The sequence below is a fragment of the Paramisgurnus dabryanus genome, chromosome 2 (assembly GCF_030506205.2).
Source record: "Paramisgurnus dabryanus chromosome 2, PD_genome_1.1, whole genome shotgun sequence".
NCBI lineage: Eukaryota > Metazoa > Chordata > Actinopteri > Cypriniformes > Cobitidae > Paramisgurnus > Paramisgurnus dabryanus.
In genome coordinates, this window is record NC_133338.1 from 23,228,347 (window position 1) to 23,256,341 (window position 27,995).

Genomic DNA, 27,995 nt, shown 5'->3' on the forward strand with positions numbered 1-27,995 from the left:
TTCGTTCGGTGACTTCGGTCTGCGTAAGCTAAACGTTTTTGTTCTGTACGTTTTTACTTGCATGTATTTCTGCATATTTTCGACCAAGGAACACACAGGATATAATGTTAGTTGTTATAGATAGCATTTAAGCTTGTTCCAAAAGGATGACAAATCTGTGTGACTAAAAATGATCTATCCAGATTAATTAATGATTTAGCCAAAATAATTATTTATTCATTTTCATTATAGATACACGTTAATTTATCTACTAATATACTATTAAAGATGCCATAAATAAATATTAATTGCCTTCTGTATTACATTTGTTTTGTACATTTACAGTTGCATAAATACTGTCTCATTTTAATTTCTTTAAGACACTGCCGTGTTCTGTATTTACCAATGCTTTGTAAATTTGCACTTAAAAAACCTTCTTGTTAAGAAATTGTTCTTCAATTTATCTTTTTCTCATAAGAGGAAAGTCATGTAGGCTTCCCTGCTTCTACATCGGTGCACCTCTTTGTTCTGGATTTAAATAAAATTTTATTTTAGTAAATGAAGGTGGTAAAACCGCATAGCGCGCTAGGGAGCCACGCAAAATCCTTCACCGCGACAGCCCTATTGTGTATGTTTTGATAATCGTTTTGAATCTGATCTCTAACAAAATTCCTTAACAAAAATGCTATTATTTCAGGTTTTGCTAATTTTTTTTTTTTAGAACAATAGCTATATTTAAGAGTTTATAAGCAGAGAAAAAATATAGATATGATGAAAGTTATTTTCCCGTTTGTTTGTTTATTATTTGTTTGAAAGCCAAAGGTCTGTTGGATATATTTGTATGTTTATATATTTTTAGAAGGAAATTTTCCTGGAAGGCATTTTGTGAAACTTTTATGAAAATCACAAAAAATGTTGGCGGGCAACTTTTCAAAAAAATGCTGGGAGCGAATGAGTTAATTGACGAGATAATTCATCAATGGCGGGGAAAGAGTTAAATGAGTTGGCTAAAATAATAAGCAGCATCATCTTTTCAAGGCACAAGTACCACAGGCTCAGATTATAGCACTTATTTTTGCATTCTTACTTGATTAACGGAGACCGTGAACTGGGGCCAACCATCTAAATATTGTTGTGTAATATTTAAATAAAATCTCTTTGTTTGTATTCGGGAAAGATAATGCATGTGTTGATGGGAAACTTTACTCACCGTTTAATGTGATTGATATTAACATTATTCTCTTTCACCCCTGCTCAGTGGTGGATGAGCAGAACAGACACACCCAGGTGCAGAGGATGTCGTCTTCCTCATCGTTCAAAAGAGGCAGCAGTGAGGATATCAAAGAGGCGGAGTCACGTGAGTGACAAGCTCAATACATAATCATACAGTTATTACATTACATTACATTACACTCATGCATTTGGCAGATGCTTTTATCCAAAGCAACATAAAGTGCATTCAAAGTAGACATTTTTTTAATAGTTGTGTGTTCCCTGTGGAGCAAACTCATGACCTTTATGCTGCTAACACTTTTAGTTTTTTTCCAGACATTAGGGCTTATCCTAATCCCAGACTAAATTGCATGTTTGAGCTGCCTTCATTTAAAAAAACATCCTGCACTTAACATATATCAGTGCCATTTTTGTCTCAATATCCCACCAGTGTTGTTTTTTGTAAGGTATATTTGTAAAAACTACTTAAATGTATAATATAACTAAGGCTGGATTAATCTAAACCCTATCTGGGAAACTGCCCCTTAGTGCTTAGACCCTTACTTGTTTTACTAATTAGCAGGTCAAGTGATTTGCTGAAAATTATGTTAGAAATTAGAATAAGAAATTGTTTATGATCAGAAAATTTCCATGGTTCCAAATTTGCATAGTTGATTTGCCATTAACCTCAACCTGTGAGTTAATTACATTCATTTACATAAAACACCCACCATAGTTCCCATGCAAAAAACCCACTGCGGAGGATTTTGACGATGTGAGATTTAAAGAACAAAAGCAGAGTGAAAAGAGCACAACACAATAATGATGTGTTTGAATAAATGCACCGGTGGGTACAGCTGTTTCGTGTTATGATGGAGTGGAAACTTGTTCCTTAAAACTGTCAGCACGCGTGAAATAACAAAAGGCCAAGGATCACTCAAAGTTAATTAATATCTGAAATATCAAGAGCTTGTGTGTTAGGCTGCACAGCTCGCGTGAAAGGGCAGCTGTTACCCAAAAAAGAGCTTTGACACCGCTACAATACTGAAAAGTTACAGAGTATCGTCTTTGTTGTTTAGTTTTTCATCATATGTCATTGTCTGTACCTGTTTTTAATTAATCATCCTTTTCCTTGTTTAAAGGGATAGTTCGGCCAAAAATGATATTAAACCCATGATTTTCTTACCCCCAAGCTGTCCGAGTTGCATATGTCCATCGTTTTTCAGACAAACACATTTTCGGATATTTTAGAAATTTCCCGGACAGGGCATATGTCCATCGTTTTTCAGACAAACACATTTTCGGATATTTTAGAAAATGTTTTAAATCTTTCAGTTGATTAAATGTAATGTTACGGGCTCCACGACCTTCAAGTCCAAAAAAAGTGCGTCCATCCTTCACAAAATAAATCCAAACGGCTCCAGGATGATAAACAAAGGTCTTCTGAGGGTAATCCGCGCGGTGTTGTTGTAGAAATATCCATATTTAAAACTTTATTAACAAAAATAAATACCTTCCGGTAGCGCCGCCATCTTAGACTCCTCTGTATTCAGGAGAGAGTATTAGCGTAGTGTACGCACTTTTCTTAGTGACGTATAACAAATTCGGAGGGCGGGGGCACAGAGCAGCAGCAGAGTAACCTCCGTAGGATGCGTATTAAGCTCTCATCCTGAATTTGGATGCGACTATGATGGCGGAGCTACCGGAAGGTAGTTATTTACGTTAATAAAGTTTTAAATCCTCGTTACTCTACACAACATAACCGTAACAGAAAAAGATTAGATGAGTGTAAATTCAGACTTTTTCTTAAAAAAAAAAACAATGTTCAAAAGTAAATCTGTGGTTTGAATGTGACACTTCTTGAAAGCAGTAAATTATGATGAGGTGGCTAGTATCATGTGGGTGAAGTTTATCTGTGTACTTCATTCCTTTTTTACAAAATGTGCCCTCATAATCTTTAATTAAAAAGCATTAACCGCCACCGAGGAATGGCAAGAGGAGGGGGGCTATCAGAGACTTGTTTCTGCCCGGAAAAAGAGCCTGGCATTTAGCAACATGGCCCAACTTCCACCGTTAAAATCAGTTCTCCATGGACGAAATCAAGCTTTTTTTCTCATTTTAAAAGCTGTTTCACCTGGGTTTATGTCATGATATGGAAAAGGTGATCACTACTTCCGTTTCATTGTGACTTTAAATGAATGATGCTGAATATAGGGAAGTTCTGCAACAGAATCAGTTTGAATTTTGGGCTTGTTATACTGAATTCTTTCATTAATACAATGATGCCAAACATGTTGTTAAAGTGGACGAGCTTAAAAGTTTCACACCACATTAACACCTGTATTTAGCATCGTCTACATGGGATTCGATCAAACAAAATGCATTTAAATACCAGGTGTAAACAACATCTATATGTCTTACTGTGCGTTCAAACCAAACGCGGAAGAGGCGGCAAAAAAGTTGGACACTTGAACATTTTGAATTTACTCGCCCATGAAGTTCTAGTCATTCAAGACATTTACGCATAAATTTGCGTCATGGGAGGGGCTTCTGCCAGGCCGGCAGATCTAAGCTTTCACCCACTCCTTTCTAAGCAAATGTTCAAATAGGCTCTATGTTTACTAATCAACTGCAGATTTTAATATTATTCATATATATTCTCGCCTAAACTAATCTAAAACTACACTTTGTGTCTCGGTAATATTAAGAAATGGCTATTTTGTCTACTGAGTTATTAGAACATTGCTTAAATATAGCTCAAATTGAGTAAACTTACCAGATTGTTCGACCTCCTCACTCACTTTCTTCCAAACAAGATCCTTTTAATTCCTGTAAAAGTACGAAGATGTCTCATATAGCGATGATGATTGTCATCCATTGTTGTTTAGTTTTTTTGCCTCCGCTCACTTCCTGTAATCACTTCACTGCTAGAGCAAGCTCCTGATTGGTTAGCGAAGCAGGAAAATCCGCCAAAGTTCAGATTTTTCAACTCACGCGTTTCCCGCGAAACACGCGTCAATGCTCAATTTGCGCCACGCTATCTGTGGGGAACGCACCATGCGCTTCACGCGTACCATGCTGCAAGATGCCTATTCGCATCTTTGCATTGACTTAACATGTAAATCACTCTCGCTTGCCACCTCTTCCACGTCTGGTGTGAACGCAACGCACTATTACAGTAGTGATGTCTTGGTCTTGATCTCTATCTAATTGAATTGGCATGCACAACAATGAAAAGTGGGTGACACTGGCATCCGTATTAAAACAAATCTGGACTTTAAATACCACAGTATTTAAAGTTGCAAATAAACAGAAAGTTCATTTTTGTCACTGGCCTTGTTTGTTATCACTTACAATCTCATGCAAAAAGCTCAGATTTACTGCTGATGACACGTTTCCTCCTCTCTCAGTCTCTCTCTCTTATTCTCTCTTTTTCCGTTTTATTGACAGGTCAAAACACATTGAGTCCAACCACCACAACCCATATTTTGCTGGACAAGTCAGAGAGCTTCAACACTCTGCTTTTCCCAGAAGACTCTGTGTAAGACAAACACACACACACACACACACACACACACACAAACACACATACATTACACATACAGGACATAGCTCTTGTTAATGACATGTTAAACCAACAGAACCATGTTGACAGTGTAATAGACCTTAGTGTGTTTGTGTTTGCTACTAATTCACTGACACCTATATAACGTCATAGTGTCAGTGGACATGAATCAGTTTTAAGTGGCCTCATCATTGGTTGTGTCTGAAATAGCTCCCTGTACCCTTAAATAGTGCACTATTTGAGGTGACAGCCTTTGCAATGGTGTGGACAATATCGAGTGCACTTATTTAATTTCATAATGCACCACAACGTACACTCAACAGCTACCCTTCAGTGTGAGGCACGTGCCAAATGAACTCTCGCGTACAAGATGCCATTTAGTGTCCTTATTCAAGTGGACTACATTGCCAAAGTAATGTAAGGAATAGAGAATGAAGGTATAGGGGGCTATTTCAGACACAGCCATTAAATATTCCAACAGTCATACTGTATGATGTAGTGGTTTTGAAACACAGCTGATATCTTTACAGCCTATAAGATTCAATGATTCGATATTTACTAGTGTTTACACCTTTATAGATACTGTAATGTACTTGTTTTTCAATGTCATTGTGGTCTGTGCATTAAAAAACTGTCAATGTCATCGCACCTGTTGTTCCAGTCTTAAGTTTGTCCCTTTGTGAATGAAGGGTTTATTTTGCCATACATTGGTTCCTATTCATTCTGCTTGTCTCTCTGCTCCACAGACAGTGCACCGAAAAGTGTGTAATGAACAATTATTTTGGCATCGGGTTGGACGCCAAAATATCTCTAGAATTTAACAACAAGAGAGATGAACACCCAAAAAAGTGCAGGTGAGAGAGTTTTTGACCGTTTACAGTAGTGGTTTTCAATTCCAGTCCTCGGGCCCCCCCCCTCCCAGAATGTTTTCGATATCTCCTTATATGAAACACCTGATTTCATTTATCAGACTCCTTAATTAACACACCAACAAGGTGATGAACTGAATCAGGTGTTCTGGGAGGGGGGCCGAGGACTGGAATTGAGAACCACTGGCTTAGAGCATCTGGAGGGCTACTTTTTTATATAGTATACTTAAAACTTTTTTGTTTTAATTGTTGATACGTTTACTTAATAGTATATATACACTATTAATATATTATGAATAATAATACTGTTTAAAATGTTAACATACTATATACAAAAGAAGCCAAGCTAATAAAAATATATGTAATATATAAATATTAAAATGAGGCTATTAGCAGAATGTGCTTCAGCGGACAACTCGCAGACTCTGGGCGGGCACCATGTAAGAAACCTCTGGTGTAGAGTATGTGAGAAAGGGTATATTGGAGTAAAAATCAATCTGATTCCAATGAGCTTAACGGCTAAAACCAAAGTCAAAGTAATTTAATGTTATATGTAATGTACCATTTACAAGTACAATGAAACATTTCCTTGAATGCTTCTCCACAGACTAAAGACAAAATTTTATAGACATCACTGCTAGACATCACACAAAACATACATATGTACAGCAATTACAAAAATGTAAAAACAATAATAATTGCTTACTTCAATATTTTAACACAGTGGTTTTCAAACTGGGGGCCGTGAGATGGTGCCAGGGGGGCCCCAGTTTTATGACATTTTATGAAATACATTAATTTATCATAAATTCTGTGTAATTAAACCTAAAAAAAAATAAGGCTACTAACCAAAATCACTACTTTTTTTTGTATAATTTAATGTTTTTTTTTTATTAAAATGTTGAGTTTTAGAACAGTTTTTTGTCACAAATTTTCTTTGGGGGGCCGCGAAGGAATGCACCATACACAAGGGGGGCCGTACGCTGAAAACGTTTGGGAACCACTGTTTTAACAGACTATATTGTTTGAAAGGTCTAAGAATGTAGTTTTCATATTTCAAAACATGTGAGTAGTAATAATAATTCAGTGACTGTAATTTATTAATTTGTGACAAGAGTATGCAGCAAACCAACACAAACCTCATTTTTTTATAATTGTATATGCAATATTACTATATTGCATTATTTGTATTTATTACAATAAATTTAAACTGCTATAACAATTTTTTATTTAAATTTTTCACCTTCAGAAAAAACATTAAAGTGTCTTCTTTAAAACAAGACCAAAATTAGGCTTCTAGACCAAAAAAATGACAGATTTATATTAATTTGAAGGGGTACATAGACCCCCTCCCCCACTCAAAAAAAGCTGTGTTAAGGGTTAAAATTATTTAAAGTCTTATGGCATGTTGGTTTCATGAGTCACTAAATGATAAACTTAGTAAGGATATTAGCAAGAATACATTATTAAATATTGCTATATGAAATTACTATAAATATAAAATATAAATATTAAAAAGGCAACGGTAAAAATAAAGAGTGTGATAATGACTTGTAATGTAAAGATTGTATGTGAATCCATGGGTTGATAAAAAAATGGTCAGATCGAGAGATAATCACCAAATCCTAATACTACAGTATGCAACTGTTATTGTTATTTGTTGTGGTGATTTTGTGTTTGTACAAATGGAGACTAATACTTTAAAACCATGCGTCTTTAATAGCAGTCGCACTAAAAACATGATGTGGTACGGAGTGCTAGGAACCAAAGAACTGCTGCAAAAAACCTACAAGAACCTGGAGCAAAGAGTCAAGCTGGAGGTATGTGACGGATGCAAAATCCTCACACACATTAAAACATTAACAAATGTATAATCCAAAATTATTAATTAAACATTTACTTAAGTGCATTCATACATTTGATGATTATGCTTATTGATTGAAAATCAAACATTATGCCTCTTGTATCCTTTTTTAAGGGACTCAAGAACTGCACACATTACAAATGCTACTCTTCCTAGTGTGTGTGTGGATGCACATGTCATTTTCATCTTTCCAAGTGGTCATGCTTTTATATTTCAAGCATCACGTGACCCTAATCTCTCCCTCTCTCTGCAGTGTGATGGGGTGCCCATGTCCCTGCCGAGTCTTCAGGGTCTTGCTGTTTTAAACATCCCGAGCTATGCAGGAGGAATTAATTTCTGGGGTGGCACCAAAGAGGACAATGTGAGTCCATCAATGAGGTTCAGCACAGTGCTTATAAATTTCGTTTTGAAGAGCACTTAGTTGATAAACTGTAGATGTAAAGATGAATCAGAGCTGTGCATTTATCATCAGCACATCTCAATACTCTGAGCTCCCAGTAAATAACAGCCCAGCTTAAGTATCACATTGCGAATAAAGCATTCATAATATATCAGCCACATTTATAACCAGCCATCAATCCATCAATTGACTTTCATCATAATTTTTCAACTACAATTACATTTTTCAACGCCACAAGTAGCATTGCAGCATTTATCATTGTGTAAAGAATAAATGGAAGGAAACAGAGAAAGATGTGCATATTCAAAAAGTCCAAATATATTTATCCTAAAGTATTAGTGGGAATTAAACTCTATTAAATAACGGAATATAGATAATGAAAATAACATTATACTGTATATGACATCATAGATGACTATTCAGTGACTATAGACTACTGTATCTGCACAGAAATGACAGAAAATCCTTTTTTTTTCCATCAAATTGCGTATAGAATGGATGGTGTAGTTAAAATACAGTTGATGATGATGAATGTGATTCAGTCGTGGGTGGGATCATGTATTTCCAGCATTTTATTTGTATGTGTAGAATTTTGGGGCTCCGTCGTTTGATGATAAGAAGCTGGAGGTGGTGGCAGTGTTTGGCAGCATGCAGATGGCCATGTCTCGAGTTATCAACATACAGCATCACCGCATCGCCCAGGTCTGCACACACTCCCATACAGTACACAAATACAGTGACATAGGTTTCATTTGAACACTAGGGGAGTCAAGAACAACTTGATTTTTTTATTTCTATATATCACTCTTAATGCGTTGGTCATATTAAATTCAACATTACCTTTTCTCTTACAGAAAGCATGTAGCAATCAATCTTTAAATGACATCATTTGACATAAAAATCACCACCTGTGCACAAATGCATCCCTTCACGTGCAATTTTATTCACTTCTCAGTGTCGGCAAGTGAAAATTACCATCCTGGGTGATGAAGGTGTACCTGTGCAGGTGGATGGAGAGGCCTGGATTCAGCCTCCTGGCATGGTCCAAATCATTCACAAGAACCGAGCCCAAATGCTCACCAGAGACCGGGTCAGTGTGTTATTCACATTCAACAGTCCCTGTATGCTTTTACATCATTTGCTAGTAAACAACACAAATATTCTGGTTTACCAGCTAGACTGACATCAAATCAACAATAACCAGCCATAAAAAAGTCATGCCAGTTCAAGCTGTTCTTTTTATAGACCTTTACAGTGAGGAAAATAAGTATTTGAACACCCTGCTATTTTGCAAGTTCTCCCACTTAGAAATCATGGAGGGGTCTGAAATTGTCATCGTAGGTGCATGTCCACTGTGAGAGACATAATCTAAAAAAAATCCAGAAATCACAATGTATGATTTTTTTCACTATTTACTTGTATGATACAGCTGCAAATAAGTATTTGAACACCAGTCTATCAGATAAAATTCTGACCCTCAAAGACCTGTTAGTCTGCCTTTAAAATATCCACCTCCACTCCATTTATTATCCTAAATTAGATGCACCTGTTTAAGGTTGTTAGCTGCATAAAGACACCTGTCCACCCCATACATTCAGTAAGAATCCAACTTCTAACATGGCCAAGACCAAAGAGCTGTCCAAAGACACTAGAGACAAAATTGTACCCCTCCACAAGGCTGGAAAGGGCTACAGGGAAATTGCCAAGCAGCTTGGTGAAATAAGCTTGGTTGGACCAATCATTAGAAAATGGAAGAATTGAAACATGAATGTCAATCTCCCTCGGACTATGGCTCCATGCAAGATTTCACCTCGTGGGGTCTCAGTGATCCTATGAAATCAGCCTAGAACTACACGGGAGGAGCTGGTCAATGACCTGAAAAGAGCTGGGACCACCGTTTCCAAGATTACTGTTGGTAATACACTAAGACGTCATGGTTTGAAATCATGCATGGCACGGATGTTCCCCTGCTTAAACCAGCACATGTCCAGGCCCGTCTAAAGTTTGCCAATGACCATTTGGATGATCCTAAGGAGTCATGGGAGAAAGTCAAGTGGTCAGATGAGACCAAAATAGAACTTTTTGGTCATAATTCCACTTAACGCGTTTGGAGGAAGAAGAATGATGAGTAACATCCCACGAACAAAGGCTGTACCAAATATTAACATTGATTTTCTCAGGTGTTCAAATACTTATTTTCCTCACTGTATACAGTACATGCTCTCCATCCCCTCAAAGTTGCATGTTTTTATGGCAATAGGCATTCGAGAGCACTTTGAAATCATGGGAAGACAAACGTAAAGGTGACAGCAATCCCCCACGCCCTCGACTGAACTCCCAGCAGTCTATGGAGTATCTAACAGAAGAAGAATGCGCTCAGGTCCAACAGCTCGGCTTAGTAGCCGACACACTCATTAACAGGTGTGTTTACCACAGTGCACAAAAGTCACTTCGTATCCTACGGCAATTAATCACTTTAATGATCGTTTATGCTTTAGTTTGTGAGAAACAAATAAGTTAATAAACTGGATGCTTTTTAACTTGAACAACACACTTGTCTTACTGTAGTTATTCCTCTTATTACAATTAACTTAATGAGTTTGCATTTAAAATGTAAAGCTTGTATGATAATAGATATGTAATAGATGCATGTGTTAATATGTTTGCTGAATGTTTGGTAGAATTCGAGAGGTGGCTAGAAGTCATATGGTGGTGGAGCAAGAGTTGGCCCACGCCGTAAATGCCAGCGCTGCCGTTTTGAGCGAAGCGTTTCCCTCCAAACCCTCCACCCCTGAGGTAACACACAGACACCCGTCAGATTCAGCTTGTGTGATATTAGACAAAAAATGCAGTAGGACTTACTAAAAACATTTTGAAAAAAATGTACAGGTTAATGTGTAGGTTACTGTAACACAAAAGTATGCAAGATTTCGGAAAGTACAAATATTTGCATTGATTTATATTAAATGACACACTGTAGCGGTCAAAAGAGATGTTTAACTATGAACAATTGACATCTTGGGTCTTTATTGAGAAGAAAAATTACAAAAAGAGCGTGCAAAGTTTAAAAAAAGACGATCAATAAATATTTAAAACAAATAAATGTTGTCAGTGTACGCACTTTAAAAAAAAATTTATCTTAAAGTTTATTTTGTCCAATAAATACTTTAGAGGTTTACAATTTTGTTTATTTTGTACCATACACCAAATATTTTGATGGTTTAATCTAACTTGATGATGGGGCATTAAAGGGAAAATTTGTACACATTTCCCTCCCGGACATTTGGCCACTACTGTACAAAAGATCTCTATAATAAACATTTTAACTCATTCCCCGCCAGCCATTTTTTGAAAAGTTGAATTTTTTACAAAGTTTTACAAAATGCCTTCCAGGAAAAAAAATCTAAAAATATATAAACATACAAATATATCAAATGAAAGAACAGACTCTCTGCTTTCAAACAAACAAACGGCAAAAAAAAATTTCATCCTATCTATATTTTTTCTCTGCTTAAATATGGGTATTTTTTCTTTAAAAATATTTTTGTAATTGCATTTTTGTGAAGGAATTTTTTTAGAGATCAGATTCAGAATGATTATCAAAACATACACAGAGTTTAAAATTATTAAATAATGTTTTAGCTTTAGGTTTTTTTTGTTTTTTCATAAATTGGGTGTCATCAAACTTTTATTTTGTATGCGATGAATCACGATTATTCGTTTGACAGCCCAAATATTTATGCTTATTAGTCAAGATTAACACCAAGGTTAGCAACTTTTCATCTCAATAGTTTTCTTCCTGCTTTAGCTTCATCCTGTTTGTATTGAGCTTTCAAGCTGTTCTCCACTGAGGCTTTATTGACCTGTATATATAGAGGAATAACAAAACAACACTATGTGTTTATCACTGCACAGCAAGAGATTGTCAGGAAGTCAAAGTCAAGTCAGAGCCGAGTGGTGACCGTGCGCATGTATTTGTGTTTTTTTCTGCAGGGTTTAAGTCGCAGTACAGCCGTAGAGATCGTCAACAGCAGTAAAATCCTTCAGCAGGAGACCAAGATGCTGTTGGAAGGAAAACTGCTGGTGAGTGCCATCACTGTTTGCCTCTTGCTGTCTTTGGCATGTTTGTGATGGGATGCGGTCTGAAACATGAGGATGTTTTTCTGTGTATGTAGCAGCTGGAGACTTGTCAAAAAGAGGAGCTTCTTTCGACGGTGGACAGTCTCGGCACCGAGTTACACAAGCTGGAGGATATTCACTGGATCTGTCCCAGCATGCACTGCTCTGAGGAGGTGCAGCTTTTCGTTTTTTAATGCAGAACCTTTTGAGCGTGATGCTTTTTAATACACATCAGTTTCTCTTGCTCAGTAGAGGGCAAAATTAAAAGTCTCTGCAATGAAATTGATCTTTAGTAAAGACATAAACATTTAAAACATTTAACATTAGCTATGAGGTTCAACTATGGCATATGATTTTTAACTTCAGTTTTATTTTTACAAAACTCATTTAATTGACAAGCAATTAAACTGACAAGCCACTTTTTTTGAAAATATGGTCATTTTTCAGCTCCCCTAGCGTTAAACATTTGATTTTTACAGTTTTGGAATCCATTCAGCTGATCTCCGGGTCTGGTGGTACGACTTTTAGCATAGCTTAGCATAATCCATTGAATCTGATTAGACCATTAGCATCGTGCTCAAAACTAACCAAGAGTTTCGATATTTTTCCTATTTTAAACTTGACTCTTCTGTAGTTACACCGTGTACTAAGACCAACGGAAAAATAAAAGTTGTGATTTTCTAGGCCGATATGGCTAGGAACTATACTCTCATTCTGGCGTAATAATCAAGGACTTTGCTGCTGTAACATGGCTGCAGGAGGCGCAATGATATTACGCAGTGCCCGAAAATAGTCCCCTGCTATTGAAAGTTACTAAGGGGACTGTTTTCGGGTGCTGCATAATATCATTGCGCCTCCTGCAGCCATTGTACAGCAGCAAAGTCGAAATATCAAAACTCTTTGGTTATTTTTAGCGCAATGCTAATGGTCTAATCAGATTCAATGGATTATGCTAAGCTATGCTAAAAGTGGTAGCGCCAGACCCGGAGATCAGCTGAATGGATTCCAAAACTGTCAAAATCAAATGTTTAACTCTAGAAGGGCTTGAAAATGAGCCTATTTTCAAAAAGTGATTTTCCAGCTGTCATAGAGACCAATGTATATCAAGTTTCTTGTGTGTTTGTGTCGCTGCAGGAATCATCTCGAGTAAGTGGGAAAAGCAGTATGAAGCTGAAAATTATGCCCAAGGGGAAAAAAGAAAAAGAGAGATTACATAAGCAGCGGTCGAGCAGCTCTCTCTCAGGTACTGTAAGAGACGCATTCACTGCTGCAAGACAAACACACCAATAAACATAAAACAAAACCACAAGCTTTTTATTTGTATGAGACCACATAGTAACAAAATCATTAAAGTGTATTACTGAATCATGGCATGTAATCAGTGCTTGGTCAGTAAAAAGCATTATTTTAAACATTACTCATCTATTTATTATTTTTATGTACCTTTTAGGAACCTGGGACATCAAGGGCGGGGCATGTGATGTGGATCCTGCAGGCAACTGAAGATGTGAAATAGTTTGCCGCACATCTGCCGTGAGGACACACTTGGCTACGGGATGCTGCTTTATGGCCGGTTAGGGGGGGGGCGTGAGACCACCTGAGCAGACACACACACCCCCAGTGTTTGTGAGCTTCTTTTGGAGGGGCGTGGCCCGGCACTGCATTACTGTTGTGGTTACGTTTCCGGTTTATTTTCTTCCTGCCATTAGTTTGATGAGGACATTAGAAACATCATCAGAGGGCAGGAGTGGACCACAACTCTTTCTCCTCTTTCTCTCAACAATGCAGTTCCCAAGCATGACCAACCTTTCTCTTTTTTTATCCTTTCTTTTCTCAGTATTCAAGCTGTTGGACACAAACTCAAAACTTTCTTTGCTCTCCAAAGAAAACTTATGAAGACTTATTTGTCTCGTCTTGTCGCCATCTGAACAACAACAACAAAAGAACAAAATCAAATTGAATCAAAGGAAAAATTTTATTGACAATGAAACAAAGGCAAAAATGAACATCCTGATGAATGTATAGTGGACCTGTATTATTCGTCAAAATGGCTGAATAGATAGAAATCTGCATTACGTATCTCTCTCTGTATATCTCTATGACCATATCTCTATGGTTTCTGCATGCCTTTCATGCCCTTATGCAGAAAAAAGGTCTATTTTTCTCAGCCAAGTCGTGATGGTGTATCACTAGTGTGTCAATCGAGCCGTCGTTCTAGAAGCTTCAGTGCCGTAAATCTTGTGCCAAGTCAGTAAATGGAGCGCAGTGGTTTAAAGTGAGCTGTTTAACCTTTTTCTGCAGGGAAATCTCGTGAAAGAAAGTGATGCTGTATGTCGTACATTTCAAAATGTATTTTATCCCGCCTTGCACTTTAATATGGAAAACAAAAAAAACTTAAAGGTCATGTGTGTTTGTTTTATCATATGAAGATGGAATGAGGTATGTTACATATAATCAAACTTTATGAATGTTATTCAAATGTTGCCCCTTTTAAGGGTTGGATTTTACTGTAAAAAGCACGGAGGTAAAGGAAAACTTGAACTTTTATTTTGAATATATTATGCTGTATGGTTCGCAAGCAGTGTTTATCAAGATTCCGACGGTACCGTTAGTCAAAATATACAAACTGGACAAGTTGTGAGCCAAAGTCTAGCAGTATTGCTCTGTACAAACTAAACATTGCAAATGTTGTCTCGATACAGAAGTGATGGTGCTGAGTGTGCCCCTAAATGATGGACCGTATTTTGTTTTTTTGCACGTCTTTGTTTAAAAGTTCTTCATGAGTGATGCATTGTTGCTGTGTGCTTTCAGTTTTTGCTGTTGGGCAGAAAACCCATCACTTTATCATCTCCATGTATCAAGCCATTGAGTGCGTTTATCAGGTACAAGAGGAAGGCAATTATTTTATGAACAGAAAATGTATTTTTGAATTTTTATTTGAAGAGAAAAGGGAGATTGACTCGTTTGTTTTTTGCTGGTACACAAACTTTTTCATTGTCGAGACTACTGTTTACTTTTGAGATGTATTATTTATCCTTTTAATTTAAAATATTTTGCCATATTGGTGTGGTCGAGCTTCCGTGGCCTTGAGCCCCGACTCTTGACTACACACACCTACTGCAGGATTGTTGCTGTTGACTTGAAGCAAAAATAAAGTGTGGTCATTGCTGTTTAATTTGTGTTCTTGTTTATTTTCTTGAAATTCACAGAATATACATTTTGTCCTATTAAGAATGCATGGTAACATTAACACTTAGTCTCTCAATATTGATGTGAAAAACGAGAAGCCAACAGTTTTAAGACAAATCAAACATGAACAGAAAAAAAGATTTATTTTTGCTAGAAAATAATCAGCCCTATGTGTGTATAAATACATAACAAATACATAAATTAACCTTAACATGTTTTTATTTTTCTGGGGGAACATCTGCGGGTTCTTCTAGCTCAGGGGGTTGATCATCTAACGCTTCTTTCTCATCTTTGTTTTTACTTTCTTTCTTGTCCTCCTCTTCATCTTCCCAGTCTGACTCACTAATGTCATCGTCTGAGATGTCCCAGTCTGGTTTGACCTCTTCTTCTTCTGGGTTGTTCGTCTCGTTGTTGACATCTGGCTCGGGTATGTGCTTTGGATCTTCCAGTTTGCCCCAGGCTACAACATCGGCCTTCTTCATGGTCACCTCAACCTTGGAGGGCACCATGTTTGCAAAACTGTTGTTCACGTCAATCACCTGCAAGATCAGAAATGGACACAGATGTAATAATTTGAGGTTTCAATGATCAATATGGGGTTGCTATATCATGACAAACTGTTGTACAGTAATCTTACCCCCCATAGGTGGAAGTCCTTGTGAAACACTTTGTCACCCTCAAACTGAATGTGGCAGGTTAACTGCAAATTGACAGAGATAACAGAAAAAACATTGATTGATACTCCCCAGACACAAAAAAATGACATTTTTGACGCTTATGTGATTGTTTTTACCCCGATGTTTTGATTCTTGTGATGCTAATGTGGAGTGAATCTTTTGATGATGATGTAAAATGACTAATTTGATGCTAATTTAGAGTGAATCTTTGATGCTAATGTAAAGTGGGTGTTTTGAATCTTGATGCTGATGTAAAGTGATTCACTTTTGATTCTTATGCAGAGTAACTTTATGTGAATCTCTTACTGTTGATGTGTAGTGATTCTACTTCAGTGGTTCCCAACCTTTTTTGCTCTAAGTACCCCCACAGCCGTATCAGTAAGGCTCAAGTACCCCTTCATCGAAACTAATCCTAAGTTGTGTTTTAAAGAAAAATAATTAGTAATATTTATTAATTTTAAACATTAAAGTAAAAAGCACTGACTGATGAAGCATGTTTATTTCAACAAACCACTATCATTGCGATCAGTGTTTTCATTTTATTAGCTCATTTGCATTTTAAAAGACACACCCAAAAACGGCACATTTTACTCAGCCCTACAAAATGGCAATTTTGACATGCTATAATTAATTATCTGTAGGGTGTTTTGAGATAAAACTTCACATATGGACTCTGGGAACGCCAAAGACTAAAAAATTTCATCATATGACCCCTTTAAGGGACAGATTTACTAACAGCTTGCGCAAACCATCATTTTGTCGTTAAATAACTTACTAAAGACACGCAGTAGATATTTAGCTCTGAAAAGGTGTTATTTTTGCGACCTTATTGCATTTGCAGATTTTTTCCTTTTGAAGCAGCATTAATGCGAGGAGAGTATTACATTTTGCCAGAGGAAAATACTTAAAAAAAATATAGAGAGTTTGCCAAGCCAAGCTATGTTTAATTTGCTGGAGAAAAGAGGAGGAGAAGTCAAATCAGGTATTTCAAAATTTCTTTTACCGTTCATCTTTCGTCTTACTTTCACTTAGCTGGAATTTCACACTCCGCAGTCCGCCTTTTCATTGCGATGTCCTGCCGAGTTCTCTTATTTGCGACCTAATTTGCGCTGCTCTTAGTAGATTGTAATGGTCATTATAGAAATGTGCTTGTGTCATTATTGTGCCTGTGTATTTTATTTGCGCCTTTGTAGTAAATCACACGCAAATTATCCACTCCGGCGCTTATTTGGAATTGAGCTTTCACGTCCTTTTTAGTAAATGCCCTAAATTTACTCAAATCTCAGTTTAAGTTACTGATAATTAAAGTGTGCAAATAAGTTAAATTATTCTGTTAAAATATAAAGAGAAACAAAATGTGTTAAGACATTCTTTAAAAATACAAAAGACATCATACGGGACAATATATGTTAGCCAAAAACAATGCAAAAGTTTTTTTGCATAATTTGAAAATGTAATGGCAGCGGGAACGATTATTATAGCATTATTTGAACATTATTTATAGTTTATAAACTTTGTGTCTTTAGAAACTATTCAGGTTCATTGAAAATAGTCAGATCGTTCTTGAGTTGGACATCGCTATTGCGTTTTGGATCATGCAGCGCATTTACTCTTGAAGGCTAATTATATTAATGATAAGATTAAAATTACAAAGTTTTCCTTTTTACAATGCTTTCCTCAAAAAAATCAATCTTAGGTAAATGACTGGACAAACGAAAGACATTTTTATTAAAAGTAAATGAGATCAAAGCAAAATGTAAATCTTTTCGCGTACCCCCTGGAAACTCTTCACGTACCCCCTGGGGTACGCGTACCCCCGGTTGGGAATCACTGTTCTACTTGACTCATTTGATATTCATTTAGAGTGAATCTTTAGATGTGGAATGACTCTGATGCTGATGTGAAGTGGGTGTTTGGCACTTGATGCTGATGTAAAATGATTCATTTTGACTCCTCTGATTCTGATGTAGAGTGACTGTTTTGAATCTTTTACTGCTAAAATGGATTGATTCTTCTTGGCTCATTTGATATTCATTTAGAGTGAATCTTTAGATGTGGAATGACTCTGATGCTGATGTGAAGTGGGTGTTTGGCACTTGATGCTGATGTAAAATGATTCATTTTGACTCCTCTGATTCTGATGTAGAGTGACTGTTTTGAATCTTTTACTGCTAACATGGATTGATTCTTCTTGACTCACTTAGAGTGAATCTTTAGATATGGAATGACTTTGATGCTGATGCAAAGTAGATGTTTTGACTCTTGATGCTGATGTAAAATGATTCATTTTGACCTCTTTTATTTCTAATGTAGAGTGACTGTTTTGAATATTTTACTGCCAATGTGGAGCGATTCTTCTTGACTCATTTGATGCTAATTTAGAGTGATTCTTAGATGCTGATGTTAAAGGCGTTCTAAGCGAATCTGCGAGACGTTCGTTTTTGTTGACGTTTGAATTGTTTTCAAACAGACGGAGCGTAGCTAACTCCTCCCCCTCCCTTCCGTGCTTTCATGAACGCGCCCAACCCCTACCCCCAAATCCTTCTTGTCGTTTATTGGTTGAAACACTTTGTTATGGTTTCTGTTTGTAGGTTTGGCCACTGTGTGTTATTGCCGTTTGTGAAGCCTGGGCTGTCTACAGAGATCGCGTTTTTTTACAGTTTGACCAGCGGACAGGCAGCAAGCAGATAGTGAGGAGATGTTTGCTGTATGTAACAAAAAATGTTTTATGGTCTAAAACACGTCAATTCGCTTAGAGCGCCTTTAAGTGGATGTTTGACTCTTGATGCTGATGTAAAATGATTCACTTTTGATTCTTATGCAGACTGATTTTATTTGAATCTCTTACTGTTTATGTGTAGTGATTCTTCTTGACTCATTTACTATTAATTTAGATTGAATCTATACTGTAGATGTGGAATGACTTTATGCTGATGTAAAGTGGATGTTTGACTTTTGATGATGATGGAAAATGATTCAATTTGACTTCTCTGATTCTGATGTAGAGTGACAGTTTTGAATCATTTTCTGCTTATGTAAAGTGATTCTTCTTGACTCTAGTTTGATAATGATTTGAAGTGAATCATTAGATGTGGAATGACTTTGATGTTGATGTAAAGTGGGTGTTTGACTTTTGATGCTGATGTAAAATGATTCATTTTGACTTCTTTGATTCTGATGTAGAGTGACAGTTTTGAATCATTTTCTGCTTATGTAAAGTGATTCTTCTTGACTCTAGTTTGATAATGATTTGAAGTGAATCATTAGATGTGGAATGACTTTGATGTTGATGTAAAGTGGGTGTTTGACTTTTGATGCTGATGTAAAATGATTCATTTTGACTTCTTTGATTCTAATGTAGAGTAACTCTTTTGAATATTTTACTGCTAATGTAGAGTGATTCTTCTTGACTCATTTGATGCTAATTTAGAGTGATTCTTAGATGCTGATGTTAAGTGGATGTTTGACTCTTGATGCTGATGTAAAATGATTCACTTTGAGCCTTCTGATTCTTATGCAGACTGACTTGATTTGAATCTCTTACTGTTTATGTGTAGTGATTCTTCTTGACTCATTTACTATTAATTTAGATTGAATCTATACTGTAGATGTGGAATGACTTTATGCTGATGTAAAGTGGATGTTTGGCTCTTGATGATGATGTAAAATGATTCAATTTGATTCCTCTGATTCTGATGTAGAGTGAGAGTTTTGAATCATTTTCTGCTTATGTAAAGTGATTCTTCTTGACTCTTTTGATACTGATTTGAAGTGAATCATTAGATGTGGAATGACTTTGATGTTGATGTAAAGTAGATGTTTTGACTCTTGATGCTGATGTAAAATGATTCATTTTGACTCCTTTAATTCTGATGTGTCTGTTTTGACTCTTTTACTGATGTGGAGTGCATCTCCTGACTCATTTGATGCTAATTTAGAGTGAATCTTTAATGCTAATGTAAAGTGGAGGTTTGACTCTTGATACAGATGGAAAATGATTAATTTTCAACTCTTTTGATTCTGAGATTAAGTTGCTGTTTTGACTTATGGTGTTGATTTAAAATGTTTTATTTTTACTCTTTTGATTCTGATATAAGTGACTGTTTTCACTCTTGATGCAGATGTAAAATGATTCACCTTAACTTTCTTGATTCTAATATAGAGTGACTGTTTTCACTCTTAATGCTAATGAAAATGATTCATTTTGCCTCTTTTAATGCAAATCTTTGTATGCTATGTAGTGTAATTTCAAGGAACAGTTATAGGTTATATATACTCACCACTGTGCGGTTTGCCTCCACGTAGGAATGCTCTGGACTGGAGTTTTTTGCATAGATTGTAACCACAACCTGGTTTCCAGTCTGGTGCCAATCATGCCGGCAAGCCACCTTCTTTTTGTCCTGTAGACCAAAGTAAATAACATCTAACCACCCACAATCCATAGCAACACATTAATGGGATACTGAAACTGTATGATTAAATTACCTGTTTAGGGATCCAGCAGTGTTTCCCTGAAGTGCAGCCCTTCTGATCCAGGAAAGCATTAAAGTCAGTAGTTTTAATGCAGCAGCAGTTCCAGTATTTGTATCTAGACAATGATGAAAGATGTGAATTATTTCTCAGCTCAGTATGAAAACAGGCCGTGCTTTAAAAGATATCTGTAACACAGTTGTTTCTAATATTTTCTATTTTAGGTCTCCAACAGCAAAGAATAAGCAGAGGTTGAGTCACATTTGCAAACAAAGCTTCTTACCCTTCGTGAAAGACAGGTACTCCAGGATGAAAAGAACAGATCTCTGCATCAGTTTCTGGACCCTGATAAGTCTGAAAACAACAAAATTGAACCATTTAAACATAGTTACATATAATAAGAAACACAAAGGTATTATATATCACGCCCTACACACAGAAACATCATTTAAAAGTATTATCTGCCTACACATGTCTGCTCACAGTAACTCATACTGCACATTAGACAAGCAAATCCTGAGAGCGTTTCAGCTGAAAGCAGCATGAGCTCAGTCTCATTCGTTTACTGGCCTCACAGCTGATAAATAACTCATTTTCTGCTCTTCTAAACAGATAAATGAGCGGCAAGCTGTAACAGAGCTTAATGTTATGAACTTTCTCAGTGGTGAAGGGAAAAAATCGACAAAGGGCAATAAGCATCATGTTATTAACCTGTTACAAGAATTCGGTTCTCGCCTGGAGCTAAAGAACAACTCCTGAGTCATTAACATTCACTGCATTAACATGATGAACTTTCAGGATTTCAGATAACAAATCCATTTGACAGAAGGTTATAATCTGAGCCTTCAATAATCCCTAACATCCTGTTGGTACAAATGTCAATGTTCTTACTAAACAAGTGATAGGGGAAGGTTGATCCTAGATCAGTTGCCTCACTGATGCTCACGGTCACTGATACGCAGCATGTGCTGCAGTGCTATTCTTCAACATGGTCGCTAGAGGGCACCATAAGGTGTATCAATTGCTATACGTAAGATTTTCTTTATGGTTTTTATGGTACTATTGCAAATATTTTTTGTTTCAAGGGCCATGTTCATGTGAAATGGAAAGTCATGCCTGTTATTTATCATATAAATTGCCTACATGTTTGATAGTCAATGAAAAAGTATCCCTTATGGCTAAACATTTAATTCTCTTGCCAAAAATATATTTTTTATATATACTAAAAAAATTTGTAGAAAGTAATGCTCAATTTAAAATTTGAATTCGGAAATATATTTAGTTTTAACCTTTATATATCAACATATATTTCAAAATGAATTTCAAAGACAAGCAAATATATTTCTAATTTGACATTTCATATGGTAAAAAGTTTATTTTCTTTGCCAAAAATATTTTAAATATATGCTAAATACAACTTAATTTTATAAAGTTTATTTTTGAAATATATTTAATTTGAATGTTTTTGAACCTATTATGTTAACAGGTTTTTAAGATAAACAAAGTTTTTCTTCCAGTGGGACGTGGATATTTCCTTGGATTGAAATATATGGAGTGCTAAATATATTTTGAATGCTTTAAATTTATTTATTTTTAAATATATTTTACTATATACAATAAAATGGCCCAAAATATTTCAGCAAATATATTTTTTGGCCATTGTTTGTATATTTTTAAATATATTTCAAAATATATTGTTTGTCCATATATGACATCTCCAACTTTTTTAGCAAGTGCTACCACAATGGATAAAACAATCTAGGGGGCTACTGTTTGATGTTGTCTACTCAAACTTTTTAGTTTTACTTGTTGATTTTATTTTATTTTACACGTTGATATTTTTTTCATTGTTTAAAATATTAACATACATAAAAGCCAAGCTAATATAAAAAATGTCTAATAAATAAACATTAAAATTGAGGGTACTAGTATGTGCTTTGGTGGGCAACTCACAAACTCATTGCAGGCACCACTGATATAAACCATTTCGTTAGATTAAGATCTATTTATAAGAAGAATAACATTTGATATAATACTATATATTATATTACATATACTAAATATACGAAATATTTATTTTTGTATAATATTTTTAGAAAATTTTCTCAGAAAAAAAGTAATTCCTAAAACCTAAAGGATTGTAGATTTGTTGATCCATTCACAATCTTTAAGGAATGCTATAGGATGTTTTGCCTAAAGGTGACTTGAGACCATACCTTAAAAAAAAAAAAATCTGTGAATTAAACATACATGTACACACAGATTCACAAATGCACCTACTGTTTTGCATCCTGCATTTTTGCACCGAACTCCAACAAAGACTTGACTCTCTGTGAAACAGTAAGAGGTGGGAAAAGGAGAAAGAGGAGATGAAAACAAACTTTGATATTTGAAGAGTAGTGAAAACTTTAACAAGAAAATAACGTCATTTCCATCAAAAAACAATACTGCATCCGTGAGAATACAAAGAGCAACACTGCAGCAGACCTGACAGAGTTTCTACAGGTGTCCCATAATGACAGGTGAGCTTCAAATCAACTTCAGTTTAACTGATGAACCGAAATGATCAAAAAAGCTCCCATTTATTGGCTAGTCAGACGTTTTCTTTGCTTTGCTAATATTTTCTGTTGAAAACTTATGGCAGGACGTGTTACATAAACTCTAATATCATTTCGTTTTATTTTCTACTTGCAACAGAGAAGTGGATGCTTTTGGTTGGACATTTTTGATCTTCTGTAGATCATAAAGAGAAAGACTGAAAATGTTACATGCATATAAAAGGCCCAAAATTTTGACGACTGTAAAAGGGTTGAATGTCAAATAACTCACCTAGCTTTTCTCTCTTCTCCCTCTCAGTAGTTTCCATTTTCTCTGCAATCTGAGCCAGAGATGGTGAGATCTTCAGCTTCAGCTTTGACTTTGATTCATCAGAACTGTAAGGAGTTATTGAAAAACACGTCACTGCCTGTTTTTACAGTACATTAAAGCAGGAGGAGGTGTATTTGAAAGGGACAAGTAGAGGGAGAAATAAAGTCTAAATTTTGAATTCAAAGGGGGAACTCTGTGTGCTGGTGGGCAGAATGGAACAGTATGACATAAAGAGAGAAAGATTGTGTGTGCGTGCGCGTGCGTGTGTTTGTGTGTGCGTGGGTGCGTGCGTGTGTACTGCATTTGTACTTTTTCTGCACCTGTGTTTTTGACATGATATACTAAACTGTGATCTTCTCAGTAGCAGAGTAATATTTATAGATGTTATTATGCTGTGCATTTAAGCATGTCCGGAAGCCTTTAATGACCAATCAGCATCAACACATTTATATACGATAGTGTCCCGTATTTGGCCTCTTTTTGGTCATTTTACAGTATTAGATGATTATTACAAATAAATACAAATTGTGACCTTGCCTGTGAAATTCAGGATAAAGTCTCATAAACTGATTAAAAGATTTAAGAGCAGCAAAGTTTAATTTCAATGACCTTAGACAATATTATATGAACATTATATTTTCACAGAATGTCGGGTCATTTTATGGAGAAAATTACGGTACTATTGTACTCCACCAGTACTTTTTTTAGTATTTAATGATTGATAAAGGACTGGTACATTTTATGGTACTGGTACATTTTATCTTACCTGACAACTCTACACTAAAAATGAAAGGTGCTACAAATGATTCTTCACAGCGATCATAGTACCTTTCTTGACACAATAGGTTTCTTTGGATGTTAAAGGGCACCTATTACGGCCTTTTTACAAGATGTAATATAAGTCTCAGGTGTCCCTATAATGTGTCTGTGAAGGTTCAGCTCAAAATACCCCACAGATCAATTATTGTAGCATGTACAAAATGCTCCTATTTAGGTGGGAGCAAAAATGCGCTGTTTTAAATGGACACTCCACTTCTTTGAAAATAGGCTCAGCTAAACATTTGATTCTTACCATTTTGGAATCCATTCAGCTGATCTCCGGGTCTGGTTGTACCACTTTTAGCATAGCTTAGCATAATCCTTTGAATCTGATTAGACCATTAGCATTGTGCTTAAAAATAACCAAAGAGTTTCGATATTTTCAATATACTGACTCTGTTGTAGTTACATTGTGTACTAAGACCGAAAGAAAATTAAAAGTTGATATTACGCAGTGCCTGAAAATAGTCCCCTGCTATTGAAAGTTACCAAGGGGACTATTTTCAGCCGCTGCGTAATATCATTGCGCCTCCTGTAGCCATATTACAGCAGCAAAGTCCTTGATTATTACGCCAGAATGAAAGTATAGTTCCTAGCCATATCGGCCGAGAAAATCACAACTTTTTATTTTCCGTCGATCTTAGTACACGATGTCACTACAGAAGAGTCAAGCTTCAAATAGGAAAAATATCAAAACTCTTTGGTTATTTTTTGCTTGTTTAGCGTGATGCTAATGGTCTAATCAGATTCAAAGGATTATGCTAAGCTATGCTTAAAGTGGTACCGCCAGACCCGGAGATCATTCCAAAACGGTAAAAATTAAATGTTTAACTCTAGGGGAGCTGGAAAATTCGCCCATTTTCAAAAAAGTGGAGTTTCCCTTTAATGTCTGTACCTTTAAATGCAAATGAGCTACAGCTCCTCACTTTAAAATAGATTTGATTAATACAGTCTGAGCCAATAGTATTTAGTGAACAGAGTACAACTCGCTGAGGGTGGAAACTATGCAAGACTGTAAGTGGGCGGGGCCTTATCAATGTGACCTTACATTGATAAGAGAATCAAAACGGCATGTCTAATAAGACTGCTTTGGTTTAATGGGGATTAAAAAACAAGGGGCGGGTGGATTTTTTTCATCGTAGGGTGGTTGTGTTCACACACCGCCAACACACATTACATCCAAACACCTTGTAAAAGTGGATTTCACATAATAGGTGCCCTTTAAAGGTTTTTTATGAAAACGGATTTTCTGTAGCATTGTGTATACACACACCTCGGTCTCTCCTTTTCTAGGGCCTCTGCTGATTTGGGTCCCTTGTAGATGATTTCTTCTCCACCGTGTTGCTTTCCATCTCCCTTGTCGGTTGTCACCTCCGGCCTCAGCGGCTCCTCAGGCTTTTCATTACTATGGCGCCCCCGGGTGCAACCCTAGGATGAGTACAGAGGGCATGATGTGCCAATCAGACATTTGATTCGGCGCAAATAATGAGTGTACCCAGAGCAGAAAATAACACTTTGAGACAGCAAATCTGAATGTCATTATATGCATTCTTTTAACAGAATGTGTGCAATGAGGTATGATGAACAATTGATGCCATTATTACTTTTGAATAACTTTGATTATGCTTATGCTGTAAGTTTTGTACTGTGAGTTCTGCATTGAGCACAGTTTAACATTTGTAAATTCTTCGGATTAAGTTTTAAATGAATGCAAATGTCATAAATTAAACACTAGAATTTAGCATATTCAGCCATGTGTGATGACACATGCAATTTAATATGCATATTGCGCCTGATATTGCGCCTGCTGAGCAAGTTTATATTTTAAGTATAATTTGCATTTTGAGTCATATTCTGTCACTATGTTACTACTGTATGTGCAATGCATGAATGCAGGGTAGTGATTATCATACTATTAGCATACTTTGATTGACAGGAACTCTGAGAAATCTGTCGTCCTCTTTTTACAGCAGGACCAGCCCTGAGGAGATAAACCAAAACACAGAAATACATAAGAGAGCCAAGAACAATAAAAAACATATTATGAATATTAGGCTCCCTAAGTAGTAAACCTCCTTATCAAGTTCCAGCAGGCTGAACGAAACAGCCGGTGGTCTTTATTGAGAATCTGATGCTGTTGAACAGTTTGTGCTCACCTTTAAAGCATCGTGGAAGATTGGCACGCCGGGATGATAGCGACAGGCCTCTTTAGATGTTGAGAAAAGATTTAAAATCAGAAATGAGCATGAATTCAATCCCATCCTTATTTTTATGAACGTCAAACCAAACACATGGAGTACCCAGTAGGCCAGCTGGGGCAGGGCTATGGTGAAGAGCCATTTATAGAACTAGCAACATGTGCTGCTGACTTTATCAAGTCTCTATAAACACACATTTTAAATTCATCCGTTCATCTCTGTAAATTATTATTATTTTATGTTCTAGCTGCCAGATGCTGTTCTTATTTTACAAAAGTTTTCAAAGTAACTAGTGCAGTTAGTTTTTGAATAAATATTTCCATTAATAGAATTATAATAGCAATGGTTTGTGAAAACAGCAAGATTTACATGTAGGCCTGTACTAAAAATCGTGACCTACACATAACATGCATTTCAGCTCAATATTCTTCATGTCAATTTAAAAAAAGAAATGAAAAATAAGAAAATACCATCTGAGTTTTTGTCAGCATCAAATCGAGCTCCACAGCCTCTGTTATAACACAGCAGAGCCATGCTGGTCTGTCTGAGATTCACGTTGTCTTTCCGTCAATCACGAGACTCTTCGATTGTTTATCTGGTTTATCTCGCGTTCACCTCGGGTACTTATGAACTGAGCCGGCCCTGTGAAGCTTTTCCAGAACTTTCGGAAGAAAGATCCAGAAGGAATAAACACGTCGAGGGAAAGAGCTGGAGAGATTTTCTAGTCTGAATGAACTCTATAAATAACAGCCATGCTCTCTCTCTCTCTCTCTCTCTCTCTCTCTCTCTCTCTCTCTCTCTCTCTCTCTCTCTCTCTCTCTCTCTCTCTCTCTCTCTCTCTCTCATTACAGCTGTTGGGTTCTATCAGAGATGATGGTGTGACATTCCTGGGGTCCAGGCTCTTGCAAAGAAAGAGGGGCCAGTGGGGGTTGGGACACAGCTGAGCCTCAGATAGCACACCAACAAGAGAATAAACACTGAAACACAAATTTTCAAAGCTTGGGTTACATGATACCATTTTGAAACAGATTATTGAATGAAGGGAAATGTGACTAAAGCTTGTCTCTACAAATTCTCTGTAATAATATTATGGATGGTACCCACAAATTCTTAATGAATTTCCATTTTGTCATTTCTTTTCCAGGAAGGTTATGTTTTGAAAGATTTGGTTTGGTGTTATTAACACTGAGGTCAGGCACTGATTTCTCCAGAGGTGTTCAGGTTTAAGCTTTGTTAAGCCCAGTCAAGTTGCTACAACATATCACACTCTTTTAAAAGGAGTTTACAGTATATGGCCATGTTTCGTTTTATATGGGTTGCTGAAATTGTCAAACGTGCCCACGTGCCTTTGGCCATGAGGTGCAAGTCCCCGAGGAAATCTGCACAATAAACACGTAATGCTTAGAAACGTAAAAAGTCCTCAACAAGATCCTGCATTTCAGTTACATCTACAGCACAACTTTTAATAGATGAGCTATGTGCCAGAGTTTATGTTCGAATCACTAATCCGTAATTATGTGGAATAATAATAATAGATATGTTTGCATAGTTTGTTATCTCTGTTATACCTACAGGATGTGGGAGGAAAGTTTCACACATTTAGTTTTAAATATTTTAAATGATGTTTACTTAGTGCTGCAAGTACTTGAAACCGGTCTTGGTCTCAAGACCATGTTTTGTTGGTATTGGTCTCTATTGACTACCTTTGGTCAACATTGGTCTTGGGGTTTTATTTCAAAACTGGTCATGACCACTGTGGGAATTAC

General features: G+C 36.4%; 2 protein-coding genes across 4 annotated transcripts in view; one reads left to right on the top strand and one right to left on the bottom strand.

The window, feature by feature from the left end:
• Positions 1–15,178, top strand: part of LOC135730757 (diacylglycerol kinase delta) — an 89,810-nt gene extending 74,632 nt beyond the window's left edge. For 2 of the 3 annotated variants that reach the window (XM_065248666.1, XM_065248667.1), the window contains 13 exons: positions 1,238–1,336; positions 4,642–4,732; positions 5,503–5,610; positions 7,349–7,445; positions 7,743–7,850; positions 8,478–8,591; positions 8,845–8,979; positions 10,150–10,310; positions 10,571–10,685; positions 11,883–11,972; positions 12,065–12,181; positions 13,143–13,251; positions 13,459–15,178. In XM_065248666.1, the coding sequence (XP_065104738.1) occupies positions 1,238–1,336; positions 4,642–4,732; positions 5,503–5,610; positions 7,349–7,445; positions 7,743–7,850; positions 8,478–8,591; positions 8,845–8,979; positions 10,150–10,310; positions 10,571–10,685; positions 11,883–11,972; positions 12,065–12,181; positions 13,143–13,251; positions 13,459–13,511 (1,397 nt within the window). In that variant the 3' untranslated portion in view covers positions 13,512–15,178. The remainder of the gene's footprint in view (positions 1–1,237; positions 1,337–4,641; positions 4,733–5,502; positions 5,611–7,348; positions 7,446–7,742; positions 7,851–8,477; positions 8,592–8,844; positions 8,980–10,149; positions 10,311–10,570; positions 10,686–11,882; positions 11,973–12,064; positions 12,182–13,142; positions 13,252–13,458) is intronic. The other variant, XM_065248668.1, reaches the window with a different exon arrangement.
• On the bottom strand, positions 15,179–26,974 carry LOC135730758 (cysteine and histidine-rich domain-containing protein 1). Its single transcript, XM_065248669.1, has 11 exons — positions 26,700–26,974; positions 26,188–26,237; positions 25,956–26,012; positions 25,305–25,459; positions 23,174–23,277; positions 22,625–22,674; positions 20,628–20,698; positions 20,360–20,462; positions 20,155–20,274; positions 15,835–15,897; positions 15,179–15,736 (listed from the first exon to the last, which is right to left on the bottom strand). The coding sequence occupies exons 1-11, from the start codon at positions 26,761–26,763 to the stop codon at positions 15,416–15,418; spliced, it is 1,158 nt and encodes a 385-aa protein (XP_065104741.1). The 5' UTR covers positions 26,764–26,974; the 3' UTR covers positions 15,179–15,415.
• Positions 26,975–27,995: the final 1,021 nt, after the last annotated feature.